The sequence below is a fragment of the Vicia villosa genome, linkage group LG3, assembly GCF_029867415.1.
Source record: "Vicia villosa cultivar HV-30 ecotype Madison, WI linkage group LG3, Vvil1.0, whole genome shotgun sequence".
Lineage (NCBI taxonomy): Eukaryota > Viridiplantae > Streptophyta > Magnoliopsida > Fabales > Fabaceae > Vicia > Vicia villosa.
The window spans coordinates 191,749,252-191,773,941 of NC_081182.1; the positions used below are offsets into that span (position 1 = coordinate 191,749,252).

Here is a 24,690-nt window from a genome sequence, read left to right on the forward strand (position 1 = left end):
TTGATCATAACTAGAGCTTCGTAACTCGGAATGACGTGGTTTCGGCGGAAAAATTTCTCTAACGAAAAGGGCTACAACATTGATGATAAAGACCTCAAAGCCAAATTCCGAAGTCAGGGGCTGACACGGGCCGTGTCAAGGGACACGACCGTGTCAGGAGGCCTAGGACAAAACAACCAAATTTTAAGCTGACACGGGTGCCCGTGTCACGGTACACGGCTGTGTCAGCATGTGACACTGATTTTATGATTTTATTTCATTTTTTTTCATGGGTTAAGCTGTGAGGGCGTTTTGGGTACTTCCAACCGACCTAAGTGAATGCCAGCTATTTAATTTAGTTTTGAAGAAGAATGAAAGGACTTTTTGGCCGAGAGAAGAATACAAGATTGAAGATAGGAGAAGATAAAGGTTTTCATGAACGGAAGCGATTGAAGATCAAATTTTATCTCCAACACTTGTAATGTCTCTATTTTATATTTTGTTTTCTTTGAACAATATAAGTAGTTAAACCCCCCAATGTTAGGGGGTGTCCCTGATTTGATTCTGTAATGATTCTGAATTCCTAAGTTCATTAATAGATTTGTTTTCTTATTCAATTTAATTGTACAAGGTTTTTATGCTTTCTTTGTAGGACCAACAAGATTGATTTACGGTTAACAACTAGCTGGACCGTGGTTGTTAAGGTTTTTGTACGATTAGACTATAGTAGATATCACCTAGGAATAGGGATACCCTATAGTTACCGGTTAACTCTTGATAAAACAAAGGCTTGATTTCATCATAATTCGCTAAGGAATTAGAATTTAGGATGAATGTTCAAAGGTTTTCTAGCTAAGGAATTAGGGGAAAATAATTTAAAGGGCGGTAATTAAAGGTTATGAACTTGTTGAAGAAATCTAGATTCAAGGTTATTACAGGGCAAATCATACACTTTACCCTAGCATGCTCTCATATTTGTTAAAACCATTTAGTCAATTTTTTGTTATTTTTATTTATATTTAATTTATAATTGCAAATCAAAACTCCAATTTAAGTTTTTGTTTAATTGAACAACGAATTAATTTCTATACTGACACGCAGTCCTTGAGATCGACATTCGAGGAATTCCCCTTTATTACTACAGAGGCAAAATAGTACACCTGCTATTTTACCGATCAATAAGCTATTTTTTTAACAATCAAGTTTTAAAAAATATATACATAACTAACCTATATTTCAAGAAAATTACCCCAATAGTCATGTTTAGGGTGTTTTCCACGTAGGTGCCATTCCATATGGCGCCTCCTATTTTTATTTCAAATTTTTCCAGTTACCTGCAGATTTTGTGTTACTTGCGGATTTACATGCGTATTTACCTGGGATTTATATGCAGACCAAATATAAAAATATTCTGTAGGTATATTCGCAGGTAACACTAAATCCGCAGATAATTGAAAAAAATTTAAAAAAATAGGAGACGCTATATGGAATGATGCCGACGTGTGAAACACCCCAAACATAATTATTGCGATAATTTTCTTTATATATGGGTTAGATATGTATTTTTTTTAAAACATAGTTATTAAAAAAAAATTCCAAATTATGTTCATAGATTTTTATATTCTATTTATCTTTTACACGAATCCTATAAAAAGTATTTTTAAAATTGTCTTTTAAATTCCAGTATATTCAAAACTTTAGTCACAATTTTATCCACTAACTCACAATTTTATACAATTAATTTAAATTAATATAAAAAATTTATACCAAATAATTTTTTAAAAATCTATCTCATTTTGAAGAGAAAAAAAAAAAGAGTTATTAAAATTTTATATTTTTTAAATTCTTTTAAAAAATGCACTCTAAACAATTATTCACTATTACAAAAAAAATTATCCTCAGAGACGAAATGCATTTAATTTCGGCTACAAACGCGAGATAACAATGGACGTCATAAAAAGTTTTCACTTTGCCCATAAGTTTTTATAAATCGAAGACTAAACTTATTTGCACATGAGGTTTGTACTCCAACATCTACACTTTTATTATTTTCAAAACTAACGGATCATACCTCTTTGTTTATGTATAAAACTGAGAGGTTAAAAAAATTTATTTTTTAAAAAAACTCGTTACAAATACAAACTACAGAATATTACATTGTTTAAATAAAATATTAAAGTACAAAAATCACTTTTTTATATACCACTTTTTTATATATTACATTGCCTTTTTTTTAAATGATTTTTATAGTGTTATATAGTTTTATGTAAAAAAAAATTACAAAGAAACTTTTTATAAAAGCTTCAAATGTAAATTTGGTCTGAATAGTTATTCTAAAAATGTTATTCTAGGTATTTTATCTTTTTGTTGAAATTTTTTTGGATATCAAGATTTTAAAAAGTCACTTAAATTTTATTTGAGCAAATAAGAATAATGTTGCCTTAGTCTCTACGGTGCAACGACGAAGTTACGATATTGACTTAATTGGTCCCCGACAACGGCGCCAAAAACTTGATCATGACTTGGTATGTCTATAGATTCTTGATTGCAAGTGCACAGTCGTATCGCGTAGCTTTAAAGATTATCGAACCCAAAGGACCAAAAATCAATCACTGTTATCTAATGTTATGGTGTAAATCTAAGGCTAATAATATTCGGTTGACGAATAAAAGGGGGTGAAGTAATTAAAAAGAGTCTAAAACTAATTATAAGCAAATGTCGGTATGTAATTTATCTAACTTCAGGGGTTCGGTAATTTATTGGCACCATTTCAAATGTCACAAAACTTCTTTCAGTGAAAACTATCAGTTTAAAAATCTTTGTCTCACACTCTCGTGTTTATTGATTCCGACTATATATTTGGACCTAGATGATCGCTCGTTGTGTCATTTAAATCTCCAAAAATACATTTTGAAAACAAAATAGAGTTTAATTAATCTTAAAGCGCTTTCGATGTATTCAAAATTAACGTTTCATTCTTACTGTCCAGTTAAAATCTCAAACTCCCGTTCTTATTAATTTTAACCTCTATACTGTCATTTACTCTCGTAATAATACAATTTTAATATTAATAATAAGAATCGAACCAGAAAAGAGATTTGATTATAAAATAAAATGTGCCAATTCGTTACCGAATCCCTTTGATTTAATGTTACATACCGGAGTTAATATATTTAGCCAGACATGGTATTTATAACATATTCAAAGCGATAAATAGCAGACGAAATTTCAGACATATTCTCAGATATAAAATTAAAATTTCAAAGCATGTAAATAACTAAAACTTGGAAATAAAATTGAAGCTTGAAATATACTTTGAGTATCAGATGCAAATCCTCCATAGACCGTTAGGCTGTTTGCTTCTTCTCTTCTCGGATCACAAATCAAATGCAGAAAAAGAAAATAGGACGAACAGTAAAACCTAAAACTAATTTTGGAAGTTTAAAAGAAAACTAAGGGGCACTTGATTTCCGGTGTAGAAATCAAAGGCTGAAACAGGAATGAAAATTTAAGACTGAAAATAAAATGCTCTGAACTGTTATCAAAAATCTCGGTAAAAAACGGTGGACCCTCAAAATGTTCATTCAGATTCCTTTTATACTGTGAGGGTCGTAACTGCTGAAGGAGAGAATTTAGGGGACATGGACGGTTTCTTGAAGAATAGCTGAAGAATAGTTCTTTTGGAAAATTGGGAGAGTAATTGTGGCTTTGAACGTGTGAAATTCCGTTGCTGAGTGAGAAAAATCTTGAAATCTGGAAACAATTACTCTTGTGGAGGGGGCCACAAGCACAAGGGATGGACGTCTCTTTTCTTCTAGATGGTTTTCTCACGCTCAAAAAAAATGAACAACAGAGTCGCCACTGACATATCTATCCACTACAAGAAAACAACACTTTAGCGTCGGTCACAAACCGTCGCTAACATCTTTAAAACCGACGTTAATAGCTGTTAGCGTCGGCTTAGTGTGGGGGGCGGGACCGTCGCTAAACACCTCGAAGCTAATAGTAGCGTAAGGCCGTCGCTACCGTAGCGTCGGCTAGAAGTGACGCTAAGTGGTCACTACTCGTTGTCCATAGCTTATACCCATAAATGTAGCGTCGGCCGCCACCATCGCTAATATATGCTACGTGGCACCATATGGTTGGGTGTTCCCTTTTACCAACAGTACATGTTGTCTATAGCGTCGGCTTAGTGGCGTCGCAACATGATGCCACGTGTTTCATTATGATAGGATAGTTGCCAATTTGAGGTTTTACGTTTTAATAGTAGCGTCGGCGGAAGCCGACGCTTTTTTTTTTTTAATTTTTTTTTCGACCCAGTTTTTGCTAAATGGTTGACGCTACTAAATGGTTGACGCTAAAGTAAAGATATAAAAAAAAATAAAACAATTGCTTATTTCCTTAGCTAGCGTCGGTTATGTGAGACGTTAAGGTAACGCTAATAGCGTCGGAGTCGGGGCCGACGCTAAAAAATTGCATCTAAAACATGCTTTTCTTGTAGTGATCCTAAAAGGAAAGGAATGCTAGAAAACCTAAAACGAATAAGAACAAGGTCTTATGACTAAAGGTAGGGTACGAAAGTCGGTTACATGAGGGGAAGGTATTAACACCCCTTACGCCCATCGTACTCGTTGGTATCCTCCTATGTTTGTTGCTATCTAAAGGGTGTGTTAACTATAAATCTAAAGCTTAATGTAAAGGAAATGCGTGCAAAAGGAAGAAAAAGAAATACAGGGAAAATAAGGTTTATAAATAGTTGTGCTCGCTTAGGCCCCGCGACCTAATGCCTACGTATCCTTTTCAGGAATCAGAGCGTCGTAGTTCGGCTCACATGTTTTTGTTTATTTGTGTTTTTAAGTGGACGAAGTTACATTTACAATCTAGCATTAGGATAACAGCTCGTTGAATGGAGTCTTATGGTTACCTATCTGCGATCGAAAGGAAGCAACGTGTCCGATTAATGGGAAAGAATGCCCTGAAGGCAAAAGAGAGGGGAAATAAATTTGTCGAGCGTTTCAAGTACCTCCCTTAAACAAGTGAGGTTTGATATACTTTTGTTGGTGTTTGTTATGATTGAGAACTTCCACTCAGGTGATCCCCTTAAACAAGAGGGACAAGAGTTTCCATTCCCTTTTTATTATTATGACTTTTATTATATGTTTTTTAAGGTGTTTTCACTGTATTTTTTAAAGGGAATTAAATACAAATATTAGTTAGATGTTTTAATGTTGGAAAGAAAAAGAAAGGAATTCTATCCTAATGGTTATGTCTACCTAAATTTAGGGTTTTAAGGGAGAGAACTAGCCTTGTTAGCATGTGAAGATCATAAGCCCTAAGATCTAAAGGAACATACAAAATAAAATCACGATTAGGAGTCAACAAGTAAGTAACATGGTCATATAAAATTTGATATACAAGCACATAGGAAAAATACTAGAAATTGGCACAAAATTGATTAGAAAGAAACTATTATTTTTATGGGATTTTTATGGAAAGAAATGAGTTAAAAAAACTATGATGATTATCCTAAAAACTACATTTTTTAAGTATATTTTCTATGTCAAAAATTGTACTAAAAGTCTAACAATTATAAGGGGAAAATAGTATTTTTGTTGTTTCTTTTTATTACCAAAAATGAATTAAAAACCTAAAATCTAATGAGGAATTAAATGGACTCAGGGGGTGTAAATTGATATAGAGTGTATGACCTAGTAATTCAGGCGCAGGCCCAAAGGAAGGAGAGTACATGTATTTAAGACACATGATGCTTAGATGTGGCTTGCATGAAATTGACAAAATATGTGACCATTATACTTGGTGTAATAATCATACAACTGGGACAATCCACTCATGTATTGACAGAGCTATCACAAATAAAGAGTGGTTTCAGCAGAATGGTACTAGTGAGCTTCATGTGCTTGAACCTGGAATCTCAGACCATGCCATGTGTCATACCCCAAAATTTTCCCATCATATTTACTCATATTTCAGTCTATCTGACTTTCAAATGCTCAAAGATATACAAAAAGGAAGCATGCAGTCTCTCTCCTAAACAACAACCCTCAAACTAGGGTTTTGATCTTCTTAAAGTATAATCAGTTTCTGACACCTCAAATGGACTTCATAGCTTCTCATATGCCTCAAAGTATCCTCATGACAAGTTTCAAGCTCTGATTCATAAGATTGCTCAGTCAACTGATCAAATGGTCAACAGTCGACCAATCAGACCTAAAAGTCAAACTACGGTCAAACCACAGTCAAAATTCCTGATTTTTGGTCAACGTCCTTATTTTTAAGTATAATTCATCATTTTATCAAGGATTGATCATGATTCATCAAGGAAAGCTCATAAATCAACAAAAGGACAAGTTGCTAAATTAGGGTTTTAAGGATAAAGTCAACCTAACTTTGACTGATCATATCTCTCTCATACTTTATCAGAAATTCCTCAACCAAAGCTCATTCTCAAGGAAACTCAATTCTTTACAACTTTGATGTTGGGCTCAAGGTCAAGAAATGCTTCCGCATAAGAGATATAAGGCAAAACATTACAGGTCCTTCTAGAAGCTCGCAAAAAGGTGTTTTTTTGTCAAGAGCCATATCTTCAAGATAAAATTCTCAAATGCAAAAAAGGTTACAAAGTGGCTTATAGAGGACATCTTGGGCTTTCCAAAAAGTCCTAGAAAACTTCTATACAATAAAAATTGAGAGAGTTATGACTTATTAAAGTTGGGCAAAATTGAGAAAATACATGAAGTGCAAAGTGGATAATTTTGATCTTTTGAGCTCATGGGCCTAAGTTTTGGTTTTGAAACTTAATCGTAAACCTACCCACGACCCAAAGGCCCATATATTCATTTTTATTATTTTTATTTATTTTAATTTTGAATTTAATCACTTAAATTTGAATTAAAATTGAATGAAATAATGAAAATAATCAAAGATTTGATTGAGATTATATTTCTATCAAATATTGAGGAATATATAGACATAAAACCAAGAGAATTTCGTGGAGAGAGAAAGTGATATGATTTGAACTAAAATAGAATGTTTTCATGCAAATTTCCAAGTCAAATTTGTTTCAATCAATCTTTTGATTCTTTCCCAAGTTTCCAACCCTAATATATACCCTAATCATTCTTCAAAAGAGGGGGACGAAAAAAGTGGAAGAGAGGCAAGGGTATCCAAAGTTCCAACTTTTACAAACATGGTGCAATTTTTGTTTTCTCAAATTTAGTCACTATCAAAGCCAAACAACTCTTTCATTCTCCTCCTAAGGTAACACAAGGTAAGTGCATGTGGTTTATAGCATATGAAAGCATCCATCATTCGTATACCATGTTCATCACGTTTGCATGACTTCTTGAATTTGGTTTTCTGCATACACTATGCCATAAAAGACCTACGACAGCGCTTATTTTGGTCTTTTAGAGCGCTTAAAAGCGCTGTCAAAGCTAGCGCTGCCGTAGGTAACGACAGCGCTTTTGAAACTCCAAAAGTGCTCTCGTAGCCCCCTCTATAGCAGCGCTTTTTCCAGAAAAGCGCTCTCGTAGCCCCCCTATAGCAGCGCTTTTTCCAGAAAAGCGCTCTCGTAGTGTCCCCTATAGCAGCGCTTTTTCCAGAAAAGCGCTCTCGTTGTCTCTCCTATAGCAGCGCTTTTTCCAGAAAAAAACTCTCGTAGCCTCCCCTATAGCAGTTCTTTTATCCAAAAAAGCGCTCTCGTAGCCCCCTATAGCAGCGCTTTTTCCAGAAGCGCTTTCGTAGGTTGCACTTTTTTTTTATGTTTTATGCTTTATTTTTTATTTTTTATCTTTTACGTTTTTTCCTTATCTTTTTCCAGAACCTAACCTAAGCTACACCAAAGTGTTTTCGTGTCATCACAGAATTTTAAAATAAATACACTGATACTCCTATTGAGAGAAAGGATAGAATAATAAAAGTAAAATAAAAAATAAAAAACAAATTATGAATATATGATAACATCATGAATCATAACACAGCCATTAACACAAAATTGTGTAATTCATTTCCATGTAACACAACACAGCCATTAATCTATTACTGTGCCATGAATGATGATACAAAAAAGCTACATGATTCTCTTTTCAAGGATAAGAAACCAAGCTTGAAGTATCATCTGTGTAATGCTGCAAGACGCATACAATTCATGACCACACGCAATCAGTATCGCCGAAGCCTTGTAATTACGAACCTGCACGCGGACAAACCATCTCTTTCCTAGGAAAAACCACCTGCACAAAAAAAAAACTGATTTAACCAACTCATTCCAACTTGTAACAACTCCTCAAACTGAGTTATTCACAAAAACATCCTCAACTCTGCACACATACGTTCATACACAAGTCAGTCCCGAAGCCAACAAAGCATGACAGTTCGGATCACTCATGGAGGCATACAGAGTAAAATATATACCACTCAAGGAGCAGATTCAAATCAACCTAAGCAAGTTAGCTACTACATTCAAAGTACTCATCTCTAAAAAATGTCATTACGACACCAGCCCCGAACATGCCGTGTTCGTGTTCATTTCTGATGGTTGTATATATACTTTTCACCAAACATCTAAAAGTTGGCCAACTACCAACATAAAATAAAATTATAAATTAGTGACAAAAAAGAATCAATAACTTTACACTAAAAGTCTACAAAGAAAACCTGGTCCATTAACTACCGATGAAGATTGTGATAATTATAGAAGCTTGGCAGAAACAAGTACCTTAGATTTTTTAGATACATTATACCTCATGAAGTGATTTGGAATTTTCTGTAAACATAAGATTCACGGATATAGGAATATATGGGGGAGACAATAATAGAAAATGTATATTGTATTGAAGTATAGGAAGAGAAAACCAACCAAGAATGTATTACAAGAGGGACCATAACAAAAGTGAACATTCTAATAAATACAAAGAAAAATAATGGCGTATAAACCAAAATTTGCTAAACCTCAAAAACCAAAAGTGCTTTTAAAAGCCTCCAATCGTATCCTTGACACCTCACATCCTTATTACTTTTAATCAACACAAAATTGACACGTGGCAACATTATTATGCTTTCAGAATCCATTTCTCAACAATCATATAAGCTTTTTTTTTAGTATAAATAAGAGATGATTCTTCATAGACCAATGTGCTATGAGTCTTATGTATGTTAACATTTTACCTTAGCCACTTTCTTCAAATTCATTCTCCTCCAATTCTCCTCCAATACAAACATCATTTTCACAACCATACTAATATAGTAGAATTCACATAAAATTCAGCTAATAGTCTCGTCTCTTTAATAACGAGTCTTGGCATAGTTGAATTCATATAAATTTCAACCAATAATACAATTAAGTGTTTAGAAAGTGTGTTAGTATATATATATATATATATATATATATATATATATATATATATATATATATATATATATATATATATATCAAATTTTGAGGTTAGTTGGCTTAAAATTAGAACTCACCTCAAACATAAAGAGACAGTGATAACAACTCAACACATGCGTTAGAGTAAAATAATAATAACTCACAAATGAACAAATAAGACAAACTTTTTATCACTAGATTAAAATTCATTGAGATTTAGTTTAGTAGTGAGTTATCATACCTTAAGTTGTTCCAAAACTATGCTATCAGAGTCAACATTCTTGAAAGTTGGGCATGATGATATTCTTTCAAATATTGGAGACAAAAATGAGGGAAGCTCACTTAAGCATCGCCTTGTATTAACATTTTGAATCTGCACAAAGTAGAAAGAAGAGTCAGGATTAATCAAAATGTTCACTTTTTTTTTTTTTTTGCAACTTATTTGTCATCTATAATATAAATTTCCAATTAGTTCAATTTAGAGTAAGATCATAAATTATGTTAAAAGAATTATTATTTTGTTGGCTGGAACAAGCGTGGATTTTACACTGATTTAGGCATACAGGGACCAAGAAATAGCAGGGGAAATCAAAATAATACTTATAAATCTCATCATAGAAAAAATCATTTGTTTGCTGGATGCTTCTTTTATTCAACAAGTCAATATAGTAACAAGTCCATTCAAGACAATGAATGTATAATTATTTGCATATTTAGAGTCTAAATTATACCTTATTAAACATTAATGGTTAATAAAAAACAATATACCACAATCATGCATGCTTCTCAGAGAAAATGGCAGTGCAACATACATTTTTCAAATAAAAATTCAAGTTCAGAAGCAGTTCTAGTGCCATATGAATTTGAGCATGCTTTTTTGCCACATGGTTGTCCTCGTAATTAATGCCAATCTTGTTAAACTGAATAAGATACACAAACACAACAAACAAAATCATACATACAGGTAACTCAACAAACAAAAATCGTACACAAATGGCAAGACAATCAAGGCATACCCCTATAGCAGCAGCAGCAGTCACACAAATGTTGTCATTAAGGCTGCAGCAGTCAAAAGCAACAGTTATACAGGAAAGTAGTAGTACTTTGAAAATATCAAATTCAAGGTTACAATATACAGATGGAGTCTTTTACGGAGTTTAAAAAGAAGTAGCTAAATCAGCCAACCAAATAAAATGAAACTGATTGCAGAACAATTAACTAATCACACCCTTCTCTGTTTCTCTTATTTGAGACAATCGTTTAATATTTTACTTGAACCAAATTACTCACATGAGTTCATCAAGGTAGCACATAATCTCTTAAAGTCACTTATTTCCCCACTAGCACTAAGAAGGGAGTGCTTTCCAATAGGCTTCAAACGCTCAACAATCTTGTAACGCAAAGTAGATCCATAAGAACCTACACCATTAGGTCATTCCATCCATCAAACACCATTGATAGCACATACAGAGTAACACAAATACTTAAACCTTTCAACAAACTTCGCAAAGATGCTGTTTTAAACAAATCAGAAGAAAACCCCTAAAAGTAAAACCCTAAAAAAGAAATTTTCAGGTGAAGTTAAGAGAGATTTAGCATCAAACAAACCTCCCATATCAGCAGCCATAAGAATCCCATCTTTGAATTTGATAGCAACGACACAAGATTCAGTTACATACGGGTACCTAAAGATGCGAAATCAAAATTTAGGGCACAGAAAAAAGTTAATAAAAAATCAAATTGCTCGTAGTAGAAACCCTAAAATCGAATAGAAAGAGGGTTGATAACGAATGAAGAGAAAGAGAGAGGATACATACAGAGTTCTCTGGCTTTCGATACGGAATCCATCGCAAGGAGGAAGGAGGATGAATCAGAGGCGTGGTTGAATTACAGTGAAAATGAAGAAGGGATCCCAAAACCTCATCAGCACGGGACTTCATCTTCGCCGCAACAGTGGTAACCTCCTTTTGAGACTTTTTCTTTTATCTATCTCCAAAGAGGATTCAAGCTCAATAATCCTGGTAGCTGTAGAGTTTTGGAGACACGGTGGTCTCTTGGTGCACGGAGAAGGTCAGGTTTCGCAAAGAAGGTATTGAGAAATCCTAACCCTAAAATTGGATAAAAGAATCTAAGTGTGGTTTGTTGAAGAGAAGGATAAACTCATAAACATGAGGATTTGAGTTTTGATAGAGGTGAGAGAAGTCAGAATTGAATGAGAGGTAAATATCGTGAGGATTGAGTTTCAATATGAAACAAAAAAATAGGGAGTAATTTTTTGTTATATTTTAAAATAATAAAATAATAGTAATAACCTTTAGATTTGTAGTTACACTAAAATCATAAAAATGTCGACACAGTGGATCGAACAGTTGTTACTATTGTTTTAAAAAATTTAATTTTAAATAAGCTACGACAGCGCTTTTAAAAGCGCTTTCATATCTTACCCTATAGCAGCGCTTTTAATCTTTATAACAGCGCTTTTTCCCTTGTTTTTTAGTTTTGTTTTTCGCGAAACCTATAGCAGCGCTTTTTCCTAAAAGCGCTTTCGTAGATGTGCTGCTAAAAGCCAAATTTGGCGTAGTGATATGGCTATATTTTAATGAGATTGGATGATTGCTTTGAGTTTGTAAGATGTTTTAGAGAAGAACAGGACCATTAATCATGAGCTTTGAGGGCTAAACCACTAGTTGCCATTGTTAGGGCACAAAGAAGGAATCTCTTCGTTGTCCATGTTCCAGGGAGATTCAAGCAAAACCAAGGCCATATTCGTGGTCAGGAGGTTATTCTAATGAGATATGGACATTTGCTTTTTTTGTTTGATGCTGATCTATGCAGGTTCCAAGTCGTGCCATGGGTGGTGATGGATTCATAGAAAAATCTACAGGAAAAAGCGTGGCAATTTCCGCAGGTAATTCCGCAGGTCCACGCGAAGAAGAAGCTGAACCGTACATTTGACTCCTTTGAATGCATGCGTGGCTCAGGGGACGCCCCTCATTGGCCAGTCAATCTCTCCGATTCTCTCTCCAAAGCGTGGCAGCGTGTGGTTCGCAGGTAAAAGTCTTGTCTTGTGGTCTCAGTTCTGATTGGTTGGTGCAGTGCATATGGGACCCAGTGTTGACTGAAGTCTGAATTCTTTAATGTTTTCTTGATATTTATTAATTACCGGCCATTGCAATAACAACAAAAGCCACCAGCGTAATTGGCCAAGGATAACATGGAATGGGATTCCAGATCTGGGTTCGATCCCAGGGGAGGTACATTGCATTTTTTATTTATTTTTTAGAATTTTTCAACTTGTTTATTTATCTTTTCTTGATTGTTTTTATTATTCTTATTAATTAATTAATTTAGGGTAACTCAATTAAGTTAATTAGGTTATAGCTTAGAAATTAGGATTAATATTTTTTTAATTGGTAAAATTTTAACTTAGTAATTTAGTTAGTTAATTTAGATAATTAAAATGTAGGGTTTTATTTAATCAATTAATTTAATTTTAATTTAATTTGACCAATTTAGTACAATTAGGGTAATAATTATTTTTAGGGTAATAATCTGATTTTAGGCTAATTAATTATTTTCAAACCCTGATTTTATTTTTGGCTAACTATTTTTCATCATGACTATTAATCACTGTTTTTTCCTTTTCCTAACCCTTTTAATTTTTGATCTGTTACCTTATAATTTGTAAGGTTTTATTTTCGCGCCCAGTTCTTCCTCTATTTTCTCTGCAGGTGTTTATTGTAATAGTTTAGGTTTATATTTCCGCCTTTATTTTTCCGCCCACAGGTGTTTATTGTAATAGTGTAGGACTTTTAAATTCTTCCTTTAATTTTTGTATTCTTTAACTGCGTGGTTAGTAATCTTAGGGAATGCAAACCTTGAATTAACATAGCTCACTAATTACAAGATAATATAACTGAATTGAACCACGTGATTGTGCCACCCACACACCTTTTATGGTAACCCTTTTTGTTTCCTGTTGCCTGTTGCTTGTTGCCTTGTTGCCTTTTCAGTGCAGAATAGTCAAGTCCCTCGGATACGAGGACGCCTCAGCAAATGTTGCCCTCAGTTCATTCTCATCACTAAAGATCATACGTCCCTATGATGCTGCTTTCGGTTCGGTTATATGATCTCATCCCTCGAGGTTGCCTAAATATGATGTGATAGTCCCTTTCGATTGCTGAGGTGTCCTCTTGGTTGCCTAATAATGACTATTCTTATCCTTCCCTTAGACTACCTGCCCTCTTCATGGTAGGGACAGTCTTATGGCGAACGATAACTACGACGACCCTTCAACCTACAAATAAAAGGACTTCCTACCCCCTATGGTATGGATAGCCCTGAAAGGCTAAAAGAACCTTTTTAATAGGGGTAATTATCTCCTAATTGCTTGCTCTGACTTAAATCTTTTTTCTTACCCTTTATCAAAAACCTTCAAAAAGGCTACACTTATTTACAAGCTAAAGTCCTTATTTCAAATCTTTTTCTTTATTCACTGCAAACCTTTTCAAACATTTCAAGTGAGCTAAGCAATTAAGAGCCCATGGAAAACCATGGATGCAAAGGGTGCCTTACACCTTCCCTTTGTATAAATTACCCCCCGAACTCAAAATTTCTTTTAAAAGGTTTTTTTTGTTCTTTTAGCCTTTCTTTAATTTGGATAAAATAAAAGTCGGTGCCGACTCTTACTTACCGCGACATTTTCTTTAAAAGTCAGTTCTCCCACCGTATTACACCATGCTATGTATTAAATCTGAGTGCCAATAGAGAAAAAAAGAAGGCTATGTTTAAATTCATCAACAAGGTGGTTGAGGTGAATGAGTATCAAAGTCAGGTTGCGAGCAGCTGGAACAAGGCTAGCAGAGGTAATTCTACTTGTGCCCTATGGAACAAGATGAGGAGACTGCAACATGTGATCAGGAAGTTGAGTAAGCCCTTTAGTGGTATTATAGAATAGATTGATAGTGCCAGAAAAGAGCTGAAAGAGGTTCAACAGCAGCTTGTGAATGATAAAATGAATGAGAATTGGATAAAAAAGGAAAAGTATCAAACTGAGAAGCTCTTGGATTTGCTTACTACTGAGGAACATATTATGAGGCGAAGGGAAAATGTTAGTTAGATAAGACTTGGAGATGGCAATAAGGCTTATTTCCATGCTTCTATTAAGAGCAAACAGGGCAAGATGCAGATCCACAAGTTATGTAAAGAGGATGGGACTGTTGTCACTAGCTATGAGGATATAACCCAGGAGGTGCTTCATTTTTATGGCAGATTGATGGGGAAAGCTCAGCATAGTCTGGAGGCTATGGACATCAGGGCTCTAAGGAAAGGAAAGCAGTTATCCTGCAATCAAAGGCAAATGCTGATTGCTCATGTGACTGTGGCTGAGATTGAAGAGGCTTTGAATAGTATTGGAGATCTAAAAGCTCTAGGGGTGGATGGGTACAATTCGAAATTTTTTAAGGCCTCTTGGGGTACTGTAAATAATGATGTTGTGCAGGTAGTGATGAATTTTGTTGAGAAGGGTGGGCTTGACAAGAGATGGAACAAGACTCTGGTAACCTTAATCCCTAAACACGATGAGGCCAAAAGCATAAAGTAGAATCGGCCAATCTCTTGTTGTACCATTGTGTACAAAATTATAGCTAAAGTGATTGCCAAAAGAATGAGTGCAATTCTCCCTAGTATCATTAGTAGGAGTCAGGCAACATTTGTACCTGGGCAAGACATCCATGACCATATACTATTGGCTTATGAGTTGGTGAAGGGATATGATCGGTAAAATAGCAAGTGTACTATTTTCTACCGATGTAGTTATTAAAGTGGAAGTTATCCAAGTATCGATCACAAGGACTGCTGTGGCACTATAAGTCTTGACAGTAATTCAATTGAACAAAAAGCACAGGGGGTTGATTTGATTGGTTTGTTAAAGATCAAACTAAGTTGAAATAAGCAATATTTAAAAAAACGAGATTTTATAATCAAATAAGAGAAAACATGCTAGGGTAGATGTATGAACCGCCTTGTAATTCGTATGACCGCTATTTCATGAAAGATTCGTTTGTGTGAGTAAGTAACAATTCTTAAGAGTTATTTTCCCTAATTCCTTAGCGGAAAATCATATGGTACATAAATTATGTTTTAATTCCTTAACAACCTAACTTTGTACCAAGAACCATGTTCATGTAATCAAGAATGGGGTGATCACAATAGTTAAACCCTTATTCCTAAGTGATTTACTATTAGTGTTATAATTCAAAAAGCGATAAGGTGGTTTGTCCGACCTAAACCTTAACCGTAAATCAAAAATCTATTTGTCAGATAGATAGAGCAATAAGCACTTTGCACAATCAAATAATTTCACACACATAAATATTCTCTAACATAAAGGAAATTAGGTTCAATGACAATAGCAATTCAGGGACACCCCCCTAGCATTGGGGGGTTTAGCCGCTCATAATATTCAAAGAAAATACAATAGGAAGATTAGACATTACAAGAAAATAGGATTGCTTTGATCTTCAATTGCAATTGCTCTTGAAGATCTCTGTTCTCCAAAACCCTTGAGAGCTCTCCTCTTTCTTCTGCAATTCTTTCGTACGTCAAAAAGTGTCCCTTCCCTCTTCCCAATTAGGTTTTAGTAGTGTTGATTCAAGTTAAAAACATGCGAAAAGTCCGAACTACCCTTAATGAAGTTGAGGCCTTTAAAAATATAAAACTGGCAAAATTGCTCGCGCCTGCCAACACGGGCCGTGTCCTGTGACACGGGCACCCGTGTTGGCCCTCTGTCCATGTTATTTTCAAAATTTCCCCCAGGCTTCCTGACACGGGCAGTGTCACGTGACACGGGTACCCGTGTCAGGCCACTGTTTTACATGTTTTCTTTGCTTTCCCCCAGGCTTCCTGACACGGGCAGTGTCACGTGACACGGGTACCCGTGTCAGGCCACTGATTTCTCCATTCTTTTGTTTCTTCTCCTGCTTCCTGACACTGGCCGTGTCCTGTGACACTGGTACCCGTGTCAGGCCACTGTATGCACCAAATCTTCACTTTTTCTTCGATTCATCTTTGTTCAGCCCTGCATTCTTCTCATGGACTTAAACGCATAAACCTGAAACACAATCACTACCAAAAACAAGCATCAAAGCATCTTAAAAACATGAGTTCTTAGCATCAAAACAAAACACACAACTTAAGCGAAACTTTCAAAATAAGAACGAAAACTATAAAAGACGGGCCATTGTGTTACCGAATTGACGAGATTTATGCCGAGAGATTGATGAAAACACCATACAAATTGGTGACCGATCACAACCCCAAACTTAGCTCGTTGCTTGTCCTCAAGCAATGCCTGAGACATCAAACAGAGGTCACCCCTAAATTTATGCTTCCACAATACAACCGTGTTTTTCACAACTCGACTTCCACCATTCCGGTCAATCATGCTAGCTTTTACTCCCCGAATTTTCTGCTCCACTCTCATGTTAAAATTCTCCTTCACCTGTAAGCTTTTTCACACTTCTCACCAAGTCTCTCACGGTTAAAAGCAATTCACTCATAAATCACGATATGCAATATCAACTTTTAAATTTGAACAAATTCTACTTTCATACACAAACACTTTGCACACACTTTTTGAGGTCTTCGGGTTGAAACGGGGCTTAGGACAGGTGGGATAAACAAGGAAACGGATACACAAAGGTTTTGGGGGCTCGGCAATCATGTTGTCTTTCTTGTTATTGTGCTTATTTAGTACGATGGGGTTTAATCATTGACTCTTGACTTCACTCACTTATTCAAGTGTTTCAAATGTACCCAAGTCATTTAGTCAGGACGAGTGTGTTTTGGTGAGTTCTATAAAATTTTTTTTTTCTTTTCTTCTCTTTTTTTTTTCACTTGCCCTTTTTGTATCACCACCCCAAACTTAGAATTTTGCACAACTTTTTCATCCACCACGTTTATGCCGAGCACAGGTAAAAGGGAAATTTTTTTTCTTTTGGCCAAGGGGTAATATATGCGGGTTTTTAAAAACAAACAAGGGATAAAGGCACAAAGGGGTTTGGAAATGGTAAACATGAATCAGGGATGGCTAAAAAGGCTCAAGGGGAAACACAAAAAAACGTGCCTCAGTGTGTGTTATCAGGTAGTGTCATATGAATAGAACTTACGCAAATTCAAAGTGATAAAGTCATACCTGACTACTCTCTCATGATGATAAATGTCTGGCTTTTTATGATCTCACCATGTTGGGCATAGCTTACAGGATCCCGAGTGCTTATTGTGTAATGTCGCTTCTTTTCCGGTTCGTATGTACCAGCTTTCAATCTCAGACCAGTGTCATCGAGTTGCGTCCAACTATTTTTTTTCAGTTGTATCAACTTTCAGGGGTGCCTCGGGTGCAAGCTTGGGTTGGATCTTTCATCCACTCGGTACTGGTTCACCTCTCTTTGACACAATCCTCGTCCTTCTGCAACACAATGTTCCTTCAAGCAAACTAATTAAAACAGAACGAAAAACTTAGCAAATAAACTGAAAATAAAAACTGAATGCAATAAAACCCCCCCACACTTGAACCAAACATTGACCTCAATGTTTACATTCAAGATAGTGAGGGTGAACTCACAGAGGGTACTGCGACTCCAGCTGCCTCTTCCTAGCTTTCACCGGAGAGACCCACCTTTTTTTCTGAAAACAAAACAAAAAGTAAACTGCATTATTAAAACCGTGGGTTGCCTCCCACGAAGCGCTTCGTTTAACGTCGCATGGCTCGACGGTCCAATACCCTTTATTAAGGAGGGTACTTCCTCCTCCAAACTTGGTTGCTTGTCACTTCCGCAACCACAAACTTATGAAGCCGAGAAGTATGGACCACTTTTCTCTTCAAGTTACTACCCACTTTCATCTTCTCACCTTTACTTTCCACTGTTTTCTTCTTCTTGATTTCTTGAATTACCGCAGGAATTTTTATAGGTGTATGAGTTGAGGCCACCTTAGAGATGATACTTGAAACTTTTTCGGGATGGTGTGGACTTTTGCTGGCTCCCTCACTTCTGATCATACCAACTTTAGATTGATTATTCCCACCAACAGCTTCTTTTTTGACTTCTAACACCTTCAGTGTTACCTCCTCATCAAATGATTTAACTACGAGTTCCCCTTTTTCAATATCCAAATTGCAGCGACTAGTAAGCAAAAAGGGTCGCCCAAGAAGGATTGGAGTCTCTTCATCCTCAGGAATGTCCATGATGTGGAAATCAACTGGGTAAACAAACTTGTCGATCTCTACCATTACATCTTCGGCTATCCCATATGAATTCTTAATAGTGTGATCAGCAAATTGCAACTTTGTTTCACTCTCGCTTATTTTTCCAATCTCCAGCTTTTTGAAGATGGACAATGGCATCAAACTCACACTAGAACCAGAATCAATTAGCACCTTTTTGAACACTCTGTCATTTATGGTGCACGGTATTGCCACCACTCCAGGGTCTTTCTTCTTAATGGGGATCTTCCTTGCTGGCGAGACTCTACCACACTTTTCAGTCACAATTTTTGTTTCATCTCCCACTTGTCTTTTCTTAGAAATTACCTCTTTCATAAATTTCTTGTATAAAGGCATATTCTCCAGTGCTTCAAAGAAAGGTAAGTTAATCTCTAACTTCTTGAACATTGCAGCAAACTTCTCAAAATCCTTCTCTTTCGAATCCTTCTTGGCCACTCTAGAGGGGAATGGTAATTTGACCACCGGTTTAGTTTCTTTCTTATTTTTCTCTTCTAGTGGCTTAACCGGTGATATCACTACTTCAGGCTCTTTTGGATTTTCTCTAATTTCTAGATCTACCTCTATGACTAAGTTGTCATCTATCTCCTCCTCTTCTCCAGGCTCTGACGCTTTCTGACTTCTTGTTGTAACAACATTAATTTTTTCTTGGTTTTTTGGATTTGCCACAATTGAGCTTGGAAGAGTACCTTGTGCTTGTGGAGTGAGATGTTGTGCTATCTGACTCATTTGAATTTCCAGATTCTTGATTGAAGTGCTGGTGTTCCTCAGATTGCTCCTAGTTTCTTCTTGGAATTGAGAGTTTTGAGCTGCCATTTTTTCAATAGCGATCTCCCAATCTTCTTTCTTCGGTACCTGTTGTTGAAATTGTTGTTGACCTTGAGTTTGGAACTGTTGTGGATGGTGCTGGAATTGTTGTTGGTATGGTGGTTGTTGTGGAGGTATGTATTGATGTGGCTGTGGTTGATATTGTTGAGTCTGAGGTTGATATGGTTGTTGGCCTTGAACCGGCTTCTGGACGTTTCCTTGCTGGTCTTTCCATGAGAAGTTCGGATGATTTTTCCACCCCGGATTATATGTGTTGGCGTAAGGATTATTCTGCCTCAACATATGAATCTGCTCAACCTGTTCTTGAGTTGCCACACAATGCATAGCAAAGTGCGGTCCACCACATATTTCACAAAGAACCGCTTTAACTGGTTCCACCTGTGCCACTGTCTGAGTTCCAATATTCATCTTTTTTAACCTTCTCTCTACCTCTGCAGCAATCTGATCCTCCATCTTAACAACCTGCTCTGGCAACTTCAAATCAATTTTACCCTCCGGTTGGCTCATGGTTCGATCATACAACTCAAGATGCTCATTAGCAGCAATTGCCTCTATGATCCTTTTCATAACAGTGGCTGTAGCAAAATTGGTTGAACCACCAGCAGCGGTATCAATAAGCTGCTTTGTCTTAAGTCGCAAACCATTCACGAAATTCTGCATCTGCTCGGTAGCGTCCATGTTATGAGTAGGACATGCAGTCAAACACCTTTTGAACCTCTTGTATGCATCCCCCAATGATTCCCCCTCTTTTTGTTTGAAATTTACAATATCATATCTTTTTCGGATGAACACCGAAGCAGGAAAATATTCATTGAGGAATGCTGTTTCCATCTCTTGCCATGTCGTGATACTTGCAGCTGGAAGTGAGTAAAACCATTCTTCTGCATCTTCGGATAAAGTAAATGGGAACATCACGAGTCTCTTGGCTTCTTCCGAATGGCCTTCAATCTTCAATGATGTTGTTGTGGTGAGGAATCTTTGTAGATGCTTATTTGCATCTTCATTGATTCTTCCCGCAAACGGCTTGCTCTCCAACTGTCGGATAGTTGAAGGATGGAGTTGGAAGTGTGCCACATTGACCGGTTGGTTTACGATGGTCATTCTTCCAAGCGGGGCATTAGCCCTTCCATAGTCTCCTAAAAGTCTCTCTGGAGGAGGTGGATCCGCTGCCATAGGTTCTGATTCAGACTCTGAATGCTCGGACGGAATAGATAGTCCTTCTTCGTCTTCCGATTCTGAAACTATAGGTGATCCCTCTTTCGATGCCAGTCTTTTCCGCTTAACTTCTCGTAGTCGTGCTCGCAATGTTCTTTCTGGTTCTGCGTCAAAAAGAAGTTCAGCTGAGGCCTTACCTCGCATACAAGATTAGACAATGCTTAATCGGAAGCACAAATAATAACAAAAATAAAATCAAAATAAAAATTGCAGAAAAATAGAATTTTAGTTGCAGAGCAACAAAATTTCAATTGACTTATTAATCACTTATATTATGGCAGTCCCCGGCAACGGCGCCAAAAACTTGATCGGAAAATAGCAAGTGTACTATTTTTACCGATGTAGTAATAATAGGATTTATCCCAAATATCGATCTCGTGGACTGCGTAGGAAATATAAGTTATTTTAATGATTCAATTGAACAAAAGATTATGGGGGTTTTGTTGTTTGACTAGAAATAATGATAAATGACAACAAATCAATAAGAGACGTAAATGTGACTTTAAAACAATATGAGAGAATATGCTAGGGTGAGTGTATGAATTGCCTTGCAATGACCCTTAATCCTTAGTTATAAAATATCAATGTACATGAACTATTACCGAATCTCAAGAGTTATCTTCCCTAATTCCTCAGAGGAAAACCTTTTGATACTTTCTTGTATCCTAATTCCTTAGCAATTCAAGAAGTAATCAAGCGCAATATAATTTATCAAGATTATTATGGTTACTACGAAGCATCCTCATTCCTAAGCAATAACAATCGTAATATAATTTTGCAAACAGCGATAAGGTGGTTTGTCCGACCTAAACCTTAACCGTAAATCAAAAATCTATTTGTCAGATAGATAGAGCAATAAGCACTTTGCACAATCAAATAATTTCACACACATAAATATTCTCTAACATAAAGGAAATTAGGTTCAATGACAATAGCAATTCAGGGACACCCCCCTAGCATTGGGGGGTTTAGCCGCTCATAATATTCAAAGAAAATACAATAGGAAGATTAGACATTACAAGAAAATAGGATTGCTTTGATCTTCAATCGCAATTGCTCTTGAAGATCTCTATTCTCCAAAACCCTTGAGAGCTCTCCTCTTTCTTCTGCAATTCTTTCGTACGTCAAAAAGTGTCTCTTCCCTCTTCCCAATTAGGTTTTAGTAGTGTTGATTCAAGTTAAAAACATGCGAAAAGTCCGAACTACCCTTAATGAAGTTGAGGCCTTTAAAAATATAAAACTGGCAAAATTGCTCGCGCCTGCCAACACGGGCCGTGTCCTGTGACACGGGCACCCGTGTTGGCCCTCTGTCCTCCAAAACCCTTGAGAGCTCTCCTCTTTCTTCTGCAATTCTTTCGTACGTCAAAAAGTGTCCCTTCCCTCTTCCCAATTAGGTTTTAGTAGTGTTGATTCAAGTTAAAAACATGCGAAAAGTCCGAACTACCCTTAATGAAGTTGAGGCCTTTAAAAATATAAAACTGGCAAAATTGCTCGCGCCTGCCAACACGGGCCGTGTCCTGTGACACGGGCACCCGTGTTGGCCCTCTGTCCATGTTATTTTCAAAATTTCCCCCAGGCTTCCTGACACGGGCAGTGTCACGTGACACGGGTACCCGTGTCAGGCCACTGTTTTACATGTTTTCTTTGCTTTCCCCCAGGCTTCCTGACACGGGCAGTGTCACGTGACACGGGTACCCGTGTCAGGCCACTGATTTCTCCATTCTTTTGTTTCTTCTCCTGCTTCCTGACACTGTCCGTGTCCTGTGACACTGGTACCCGTGTCAGGCCACTGTATGCACCAAATCTTCACTTTTTCTTCGATTCATCTTTGTTCAGCCCTACATTCTTCTCATGGACTTAAACGCATAAACCTGAAACACAATCACTACCAAAAACAAGCATCAAAGCATCTTAAAAACATGAGTTCTTAGCATCAAAACAAAACACACAACTTAAGCGAAACTTTCAAAATAAGAACGAAAACTATAAAAGACGGGCCATTGTGTTACCGAATTGACGAGATTTATGCCGAGAGATTGATGAAAACACCATACAAATTGGTGACCGATCAGGATACAATAGGAAAGGTGAACTGCCTAGGTGTATGGTGCAAATGGATGTCCAAAAAGCTTATGACTCAGTTGATTGGATAGCTTTGAGGACAATCCTGGCTGAAGTTGGTTTCCCTCGTAGATTCATCAATTGGACAATGCATGTTGTAACTACTGTGAGTTATCAGTTTAATGTGAATGGAATGGTGTCTAAGAGTATGCAGGCTACTAAAGGGTTAAGACAAGGTGACCCAATTTCACCCTTACTCTTTGTTGTGGTTATGGAGTACTTACATAGGAAGCTGGAAGAGTTACAAACTATTCCCAACTTCAAATTCCATAGCAATTGTGAAAAGGTGGGGATCATTGATGTGAGCTTTGCTAATGATCTTCTCCTTTTCTCTAGAGGAGATAGTGTATCTGTAAAGCTGATGATGGAGAAGTTTGGTGAATTCTCAAGATCTACAGGGCTGATAGTTAATCCATCTAAATACAAATTATTTTGTGGTGGTATGGATAGAAACCAGGAGCAAAATCTTGCAGATATTACTGGATTTGCAGTGGGGAAGTTGCCTGTTAGATACCTTGGAGTTCCTCTAGAAAGTAAGAAACTGTCCATAAATCAATGTGTTCAACTGGTTGAAAAAATTGCTTGCAGGATTAATCACTGGTCAGCATATATGCTCAGCTATTCAGGAAGGCTGCAATTGATTAACAGTGTTGTGTTTAGCACTGCTAATTACTGGGTGCAATGCCTTCCGATTCCAAAAGGTGTGACAAAGATATTAGAGACCATTTGCAAGAATTTTCTGTGGACTGGGAAGGAAGGAAATTCCAGGAAGGCTCCTATTGCTTGGAGTAAAATCTGCAAACCGAAGAACCAAGGAGGTCTGAATGTTTATGATTTAGACAGGTGGAATAAACTTGCCTTTTGAAACTCCTGTGGAATCTCTGTAGGAAGACTGACAACATGTGGGTGCGTTGGGTTCATAGCTATTACATAAAAAATGAGCAAGTCATGGAGGTGAAAATCCGCACGACCTGTTCATGGATTCTGAAGGCTATCCTCAATCAAAGGAGTGAGATAGAAAAGCTACAAAGTTGGAATGAAGCTTTCCATACTGTCAGGTTTAGCAAAAGGAAAATCTACTATGGGCTTCTTAGTAATAACCAAAATGTTCCTTGGAGAAAGCTAATGTTCGATAATGAAGCGAGGCCTATAACGATGTTCATAACGTGGATGGCGTGTCATCGGCGGTTGGCTACCAAGGTCATATTGCTGAGATTTGGTATTGTGGACAATGATGATTGTGTGTTATGTGATGGTACTGAAAACTTGCAACACTTGTTGCTCATGTGCAGGGATATGAGCAATATTTGGAAGCAAGTACTTAGTTGGATTAATGTTGAACATGATCCACAAGGATGGGAGCAAGAGTTGGAGTGGATGATTCATAGTAGAAAAAACAAGAGCTGGCGTACTTGACTTTTGAAGACAGCTTTCTCTGAAACAGTCTATGGCTGTTGGCTCTATAGGAATGAGAAAGTGTTAAATAAGGAGGCCAATAATATGAATAGATACAAAAAAGTGTATAGTGAAATTGTTGATTGCATAATAAATAGAATGTGGAGGAACCCAAAGTATAAAGGGAAGACTGCCCCTTTTATTCTTTGATTTTGGGTTTGTTGGGTAGTTCTAGTTTGTGTGCTGGACCCTATGGGTCGCTTTGTATATAACTGTTTTTTGGAGATATATATATATATATATATATATATATATATATATATATATATATATATATATATATATATATATATATATATATATATATAATATCTTACTCTTTCAAAAAAAAAAGATAGAGAGATTTTAGAAATAAATGCAAAATAAAGAGATCGATATAAATAATAATTAATTTGCATTTAAGACCTATTAAAAAAATTTA

At 36.4% G+C, this 24,690-nt stretch overlaps 1 protein-coding gene across 2 annotated transcripts; it reads right to left on the reverse strand.

The window, feature by feature from the left end:
• Positions 1 to 7,966: 7,966 nt before the first annotated feature.
• Positions 7,967 to 11,583, reverse strand: LOC131593162 (alkylated DNA repair protein ALKBH8 homolog). Of its 2 annotated transcripts, XM_058865426.1 has the most exons (7): positions 11,188 to 11,583; positions 10,979 to 11,055; positions 10,661 to 10,789; positions 10,387 to 10,429; positions 10,183 to 10,290; positions 9,612 to 9,743; positions 7,967 to 8,231 (listed from the first exon to the last, which is right to left on the reverse strand). In XM_058865426.1, the coding sequence occupies exons 3-7, from the start codon at positions 10,681 to 10,683 to the stop codon at positions 8,184 to 8,186; spliced, it is 354 nt and encodes a 117-aa protein (XP_058721409.1). In that variant the 5' UTR covers positions 10,684 to 10,789; positions 10,979 to 11,055; positions 11,188 to 11,583; the 3' UTR covers positions 7,967 to 8,183. The 2 variants fall into 2 exon arrangements, with proteins under 2 accessions (XP_058721409.1, XP_058721410.1); XM_058865427.1 differs by lacking the exon at positions 10,183 to 10,290.
• Positions 11,584 to 24,690: the final 13,107 nt, after the last annotated feature.

Coding starts and splice junctions, on each gene's coding strand:
- LOC131593162 (XM_058865426.1), bottom strand. CDS start 10,683: ATGTGCTACCTTGATGAACTCAT. Junction 10,291..10,386: donor CTGCTGCTGCTGCTATAGGG/GTATGCCTTGAT, acceptor TATCTTATTCAG/TTTAACAAGATTGGCATTAA. Junction 8,232..9,611: donor TAGTTTTGGAACAACTTAAG/GTATGATAACTC, acceptor TTTTTTGTGCAG/GTGGTTTTTCCTAGGAAAGA.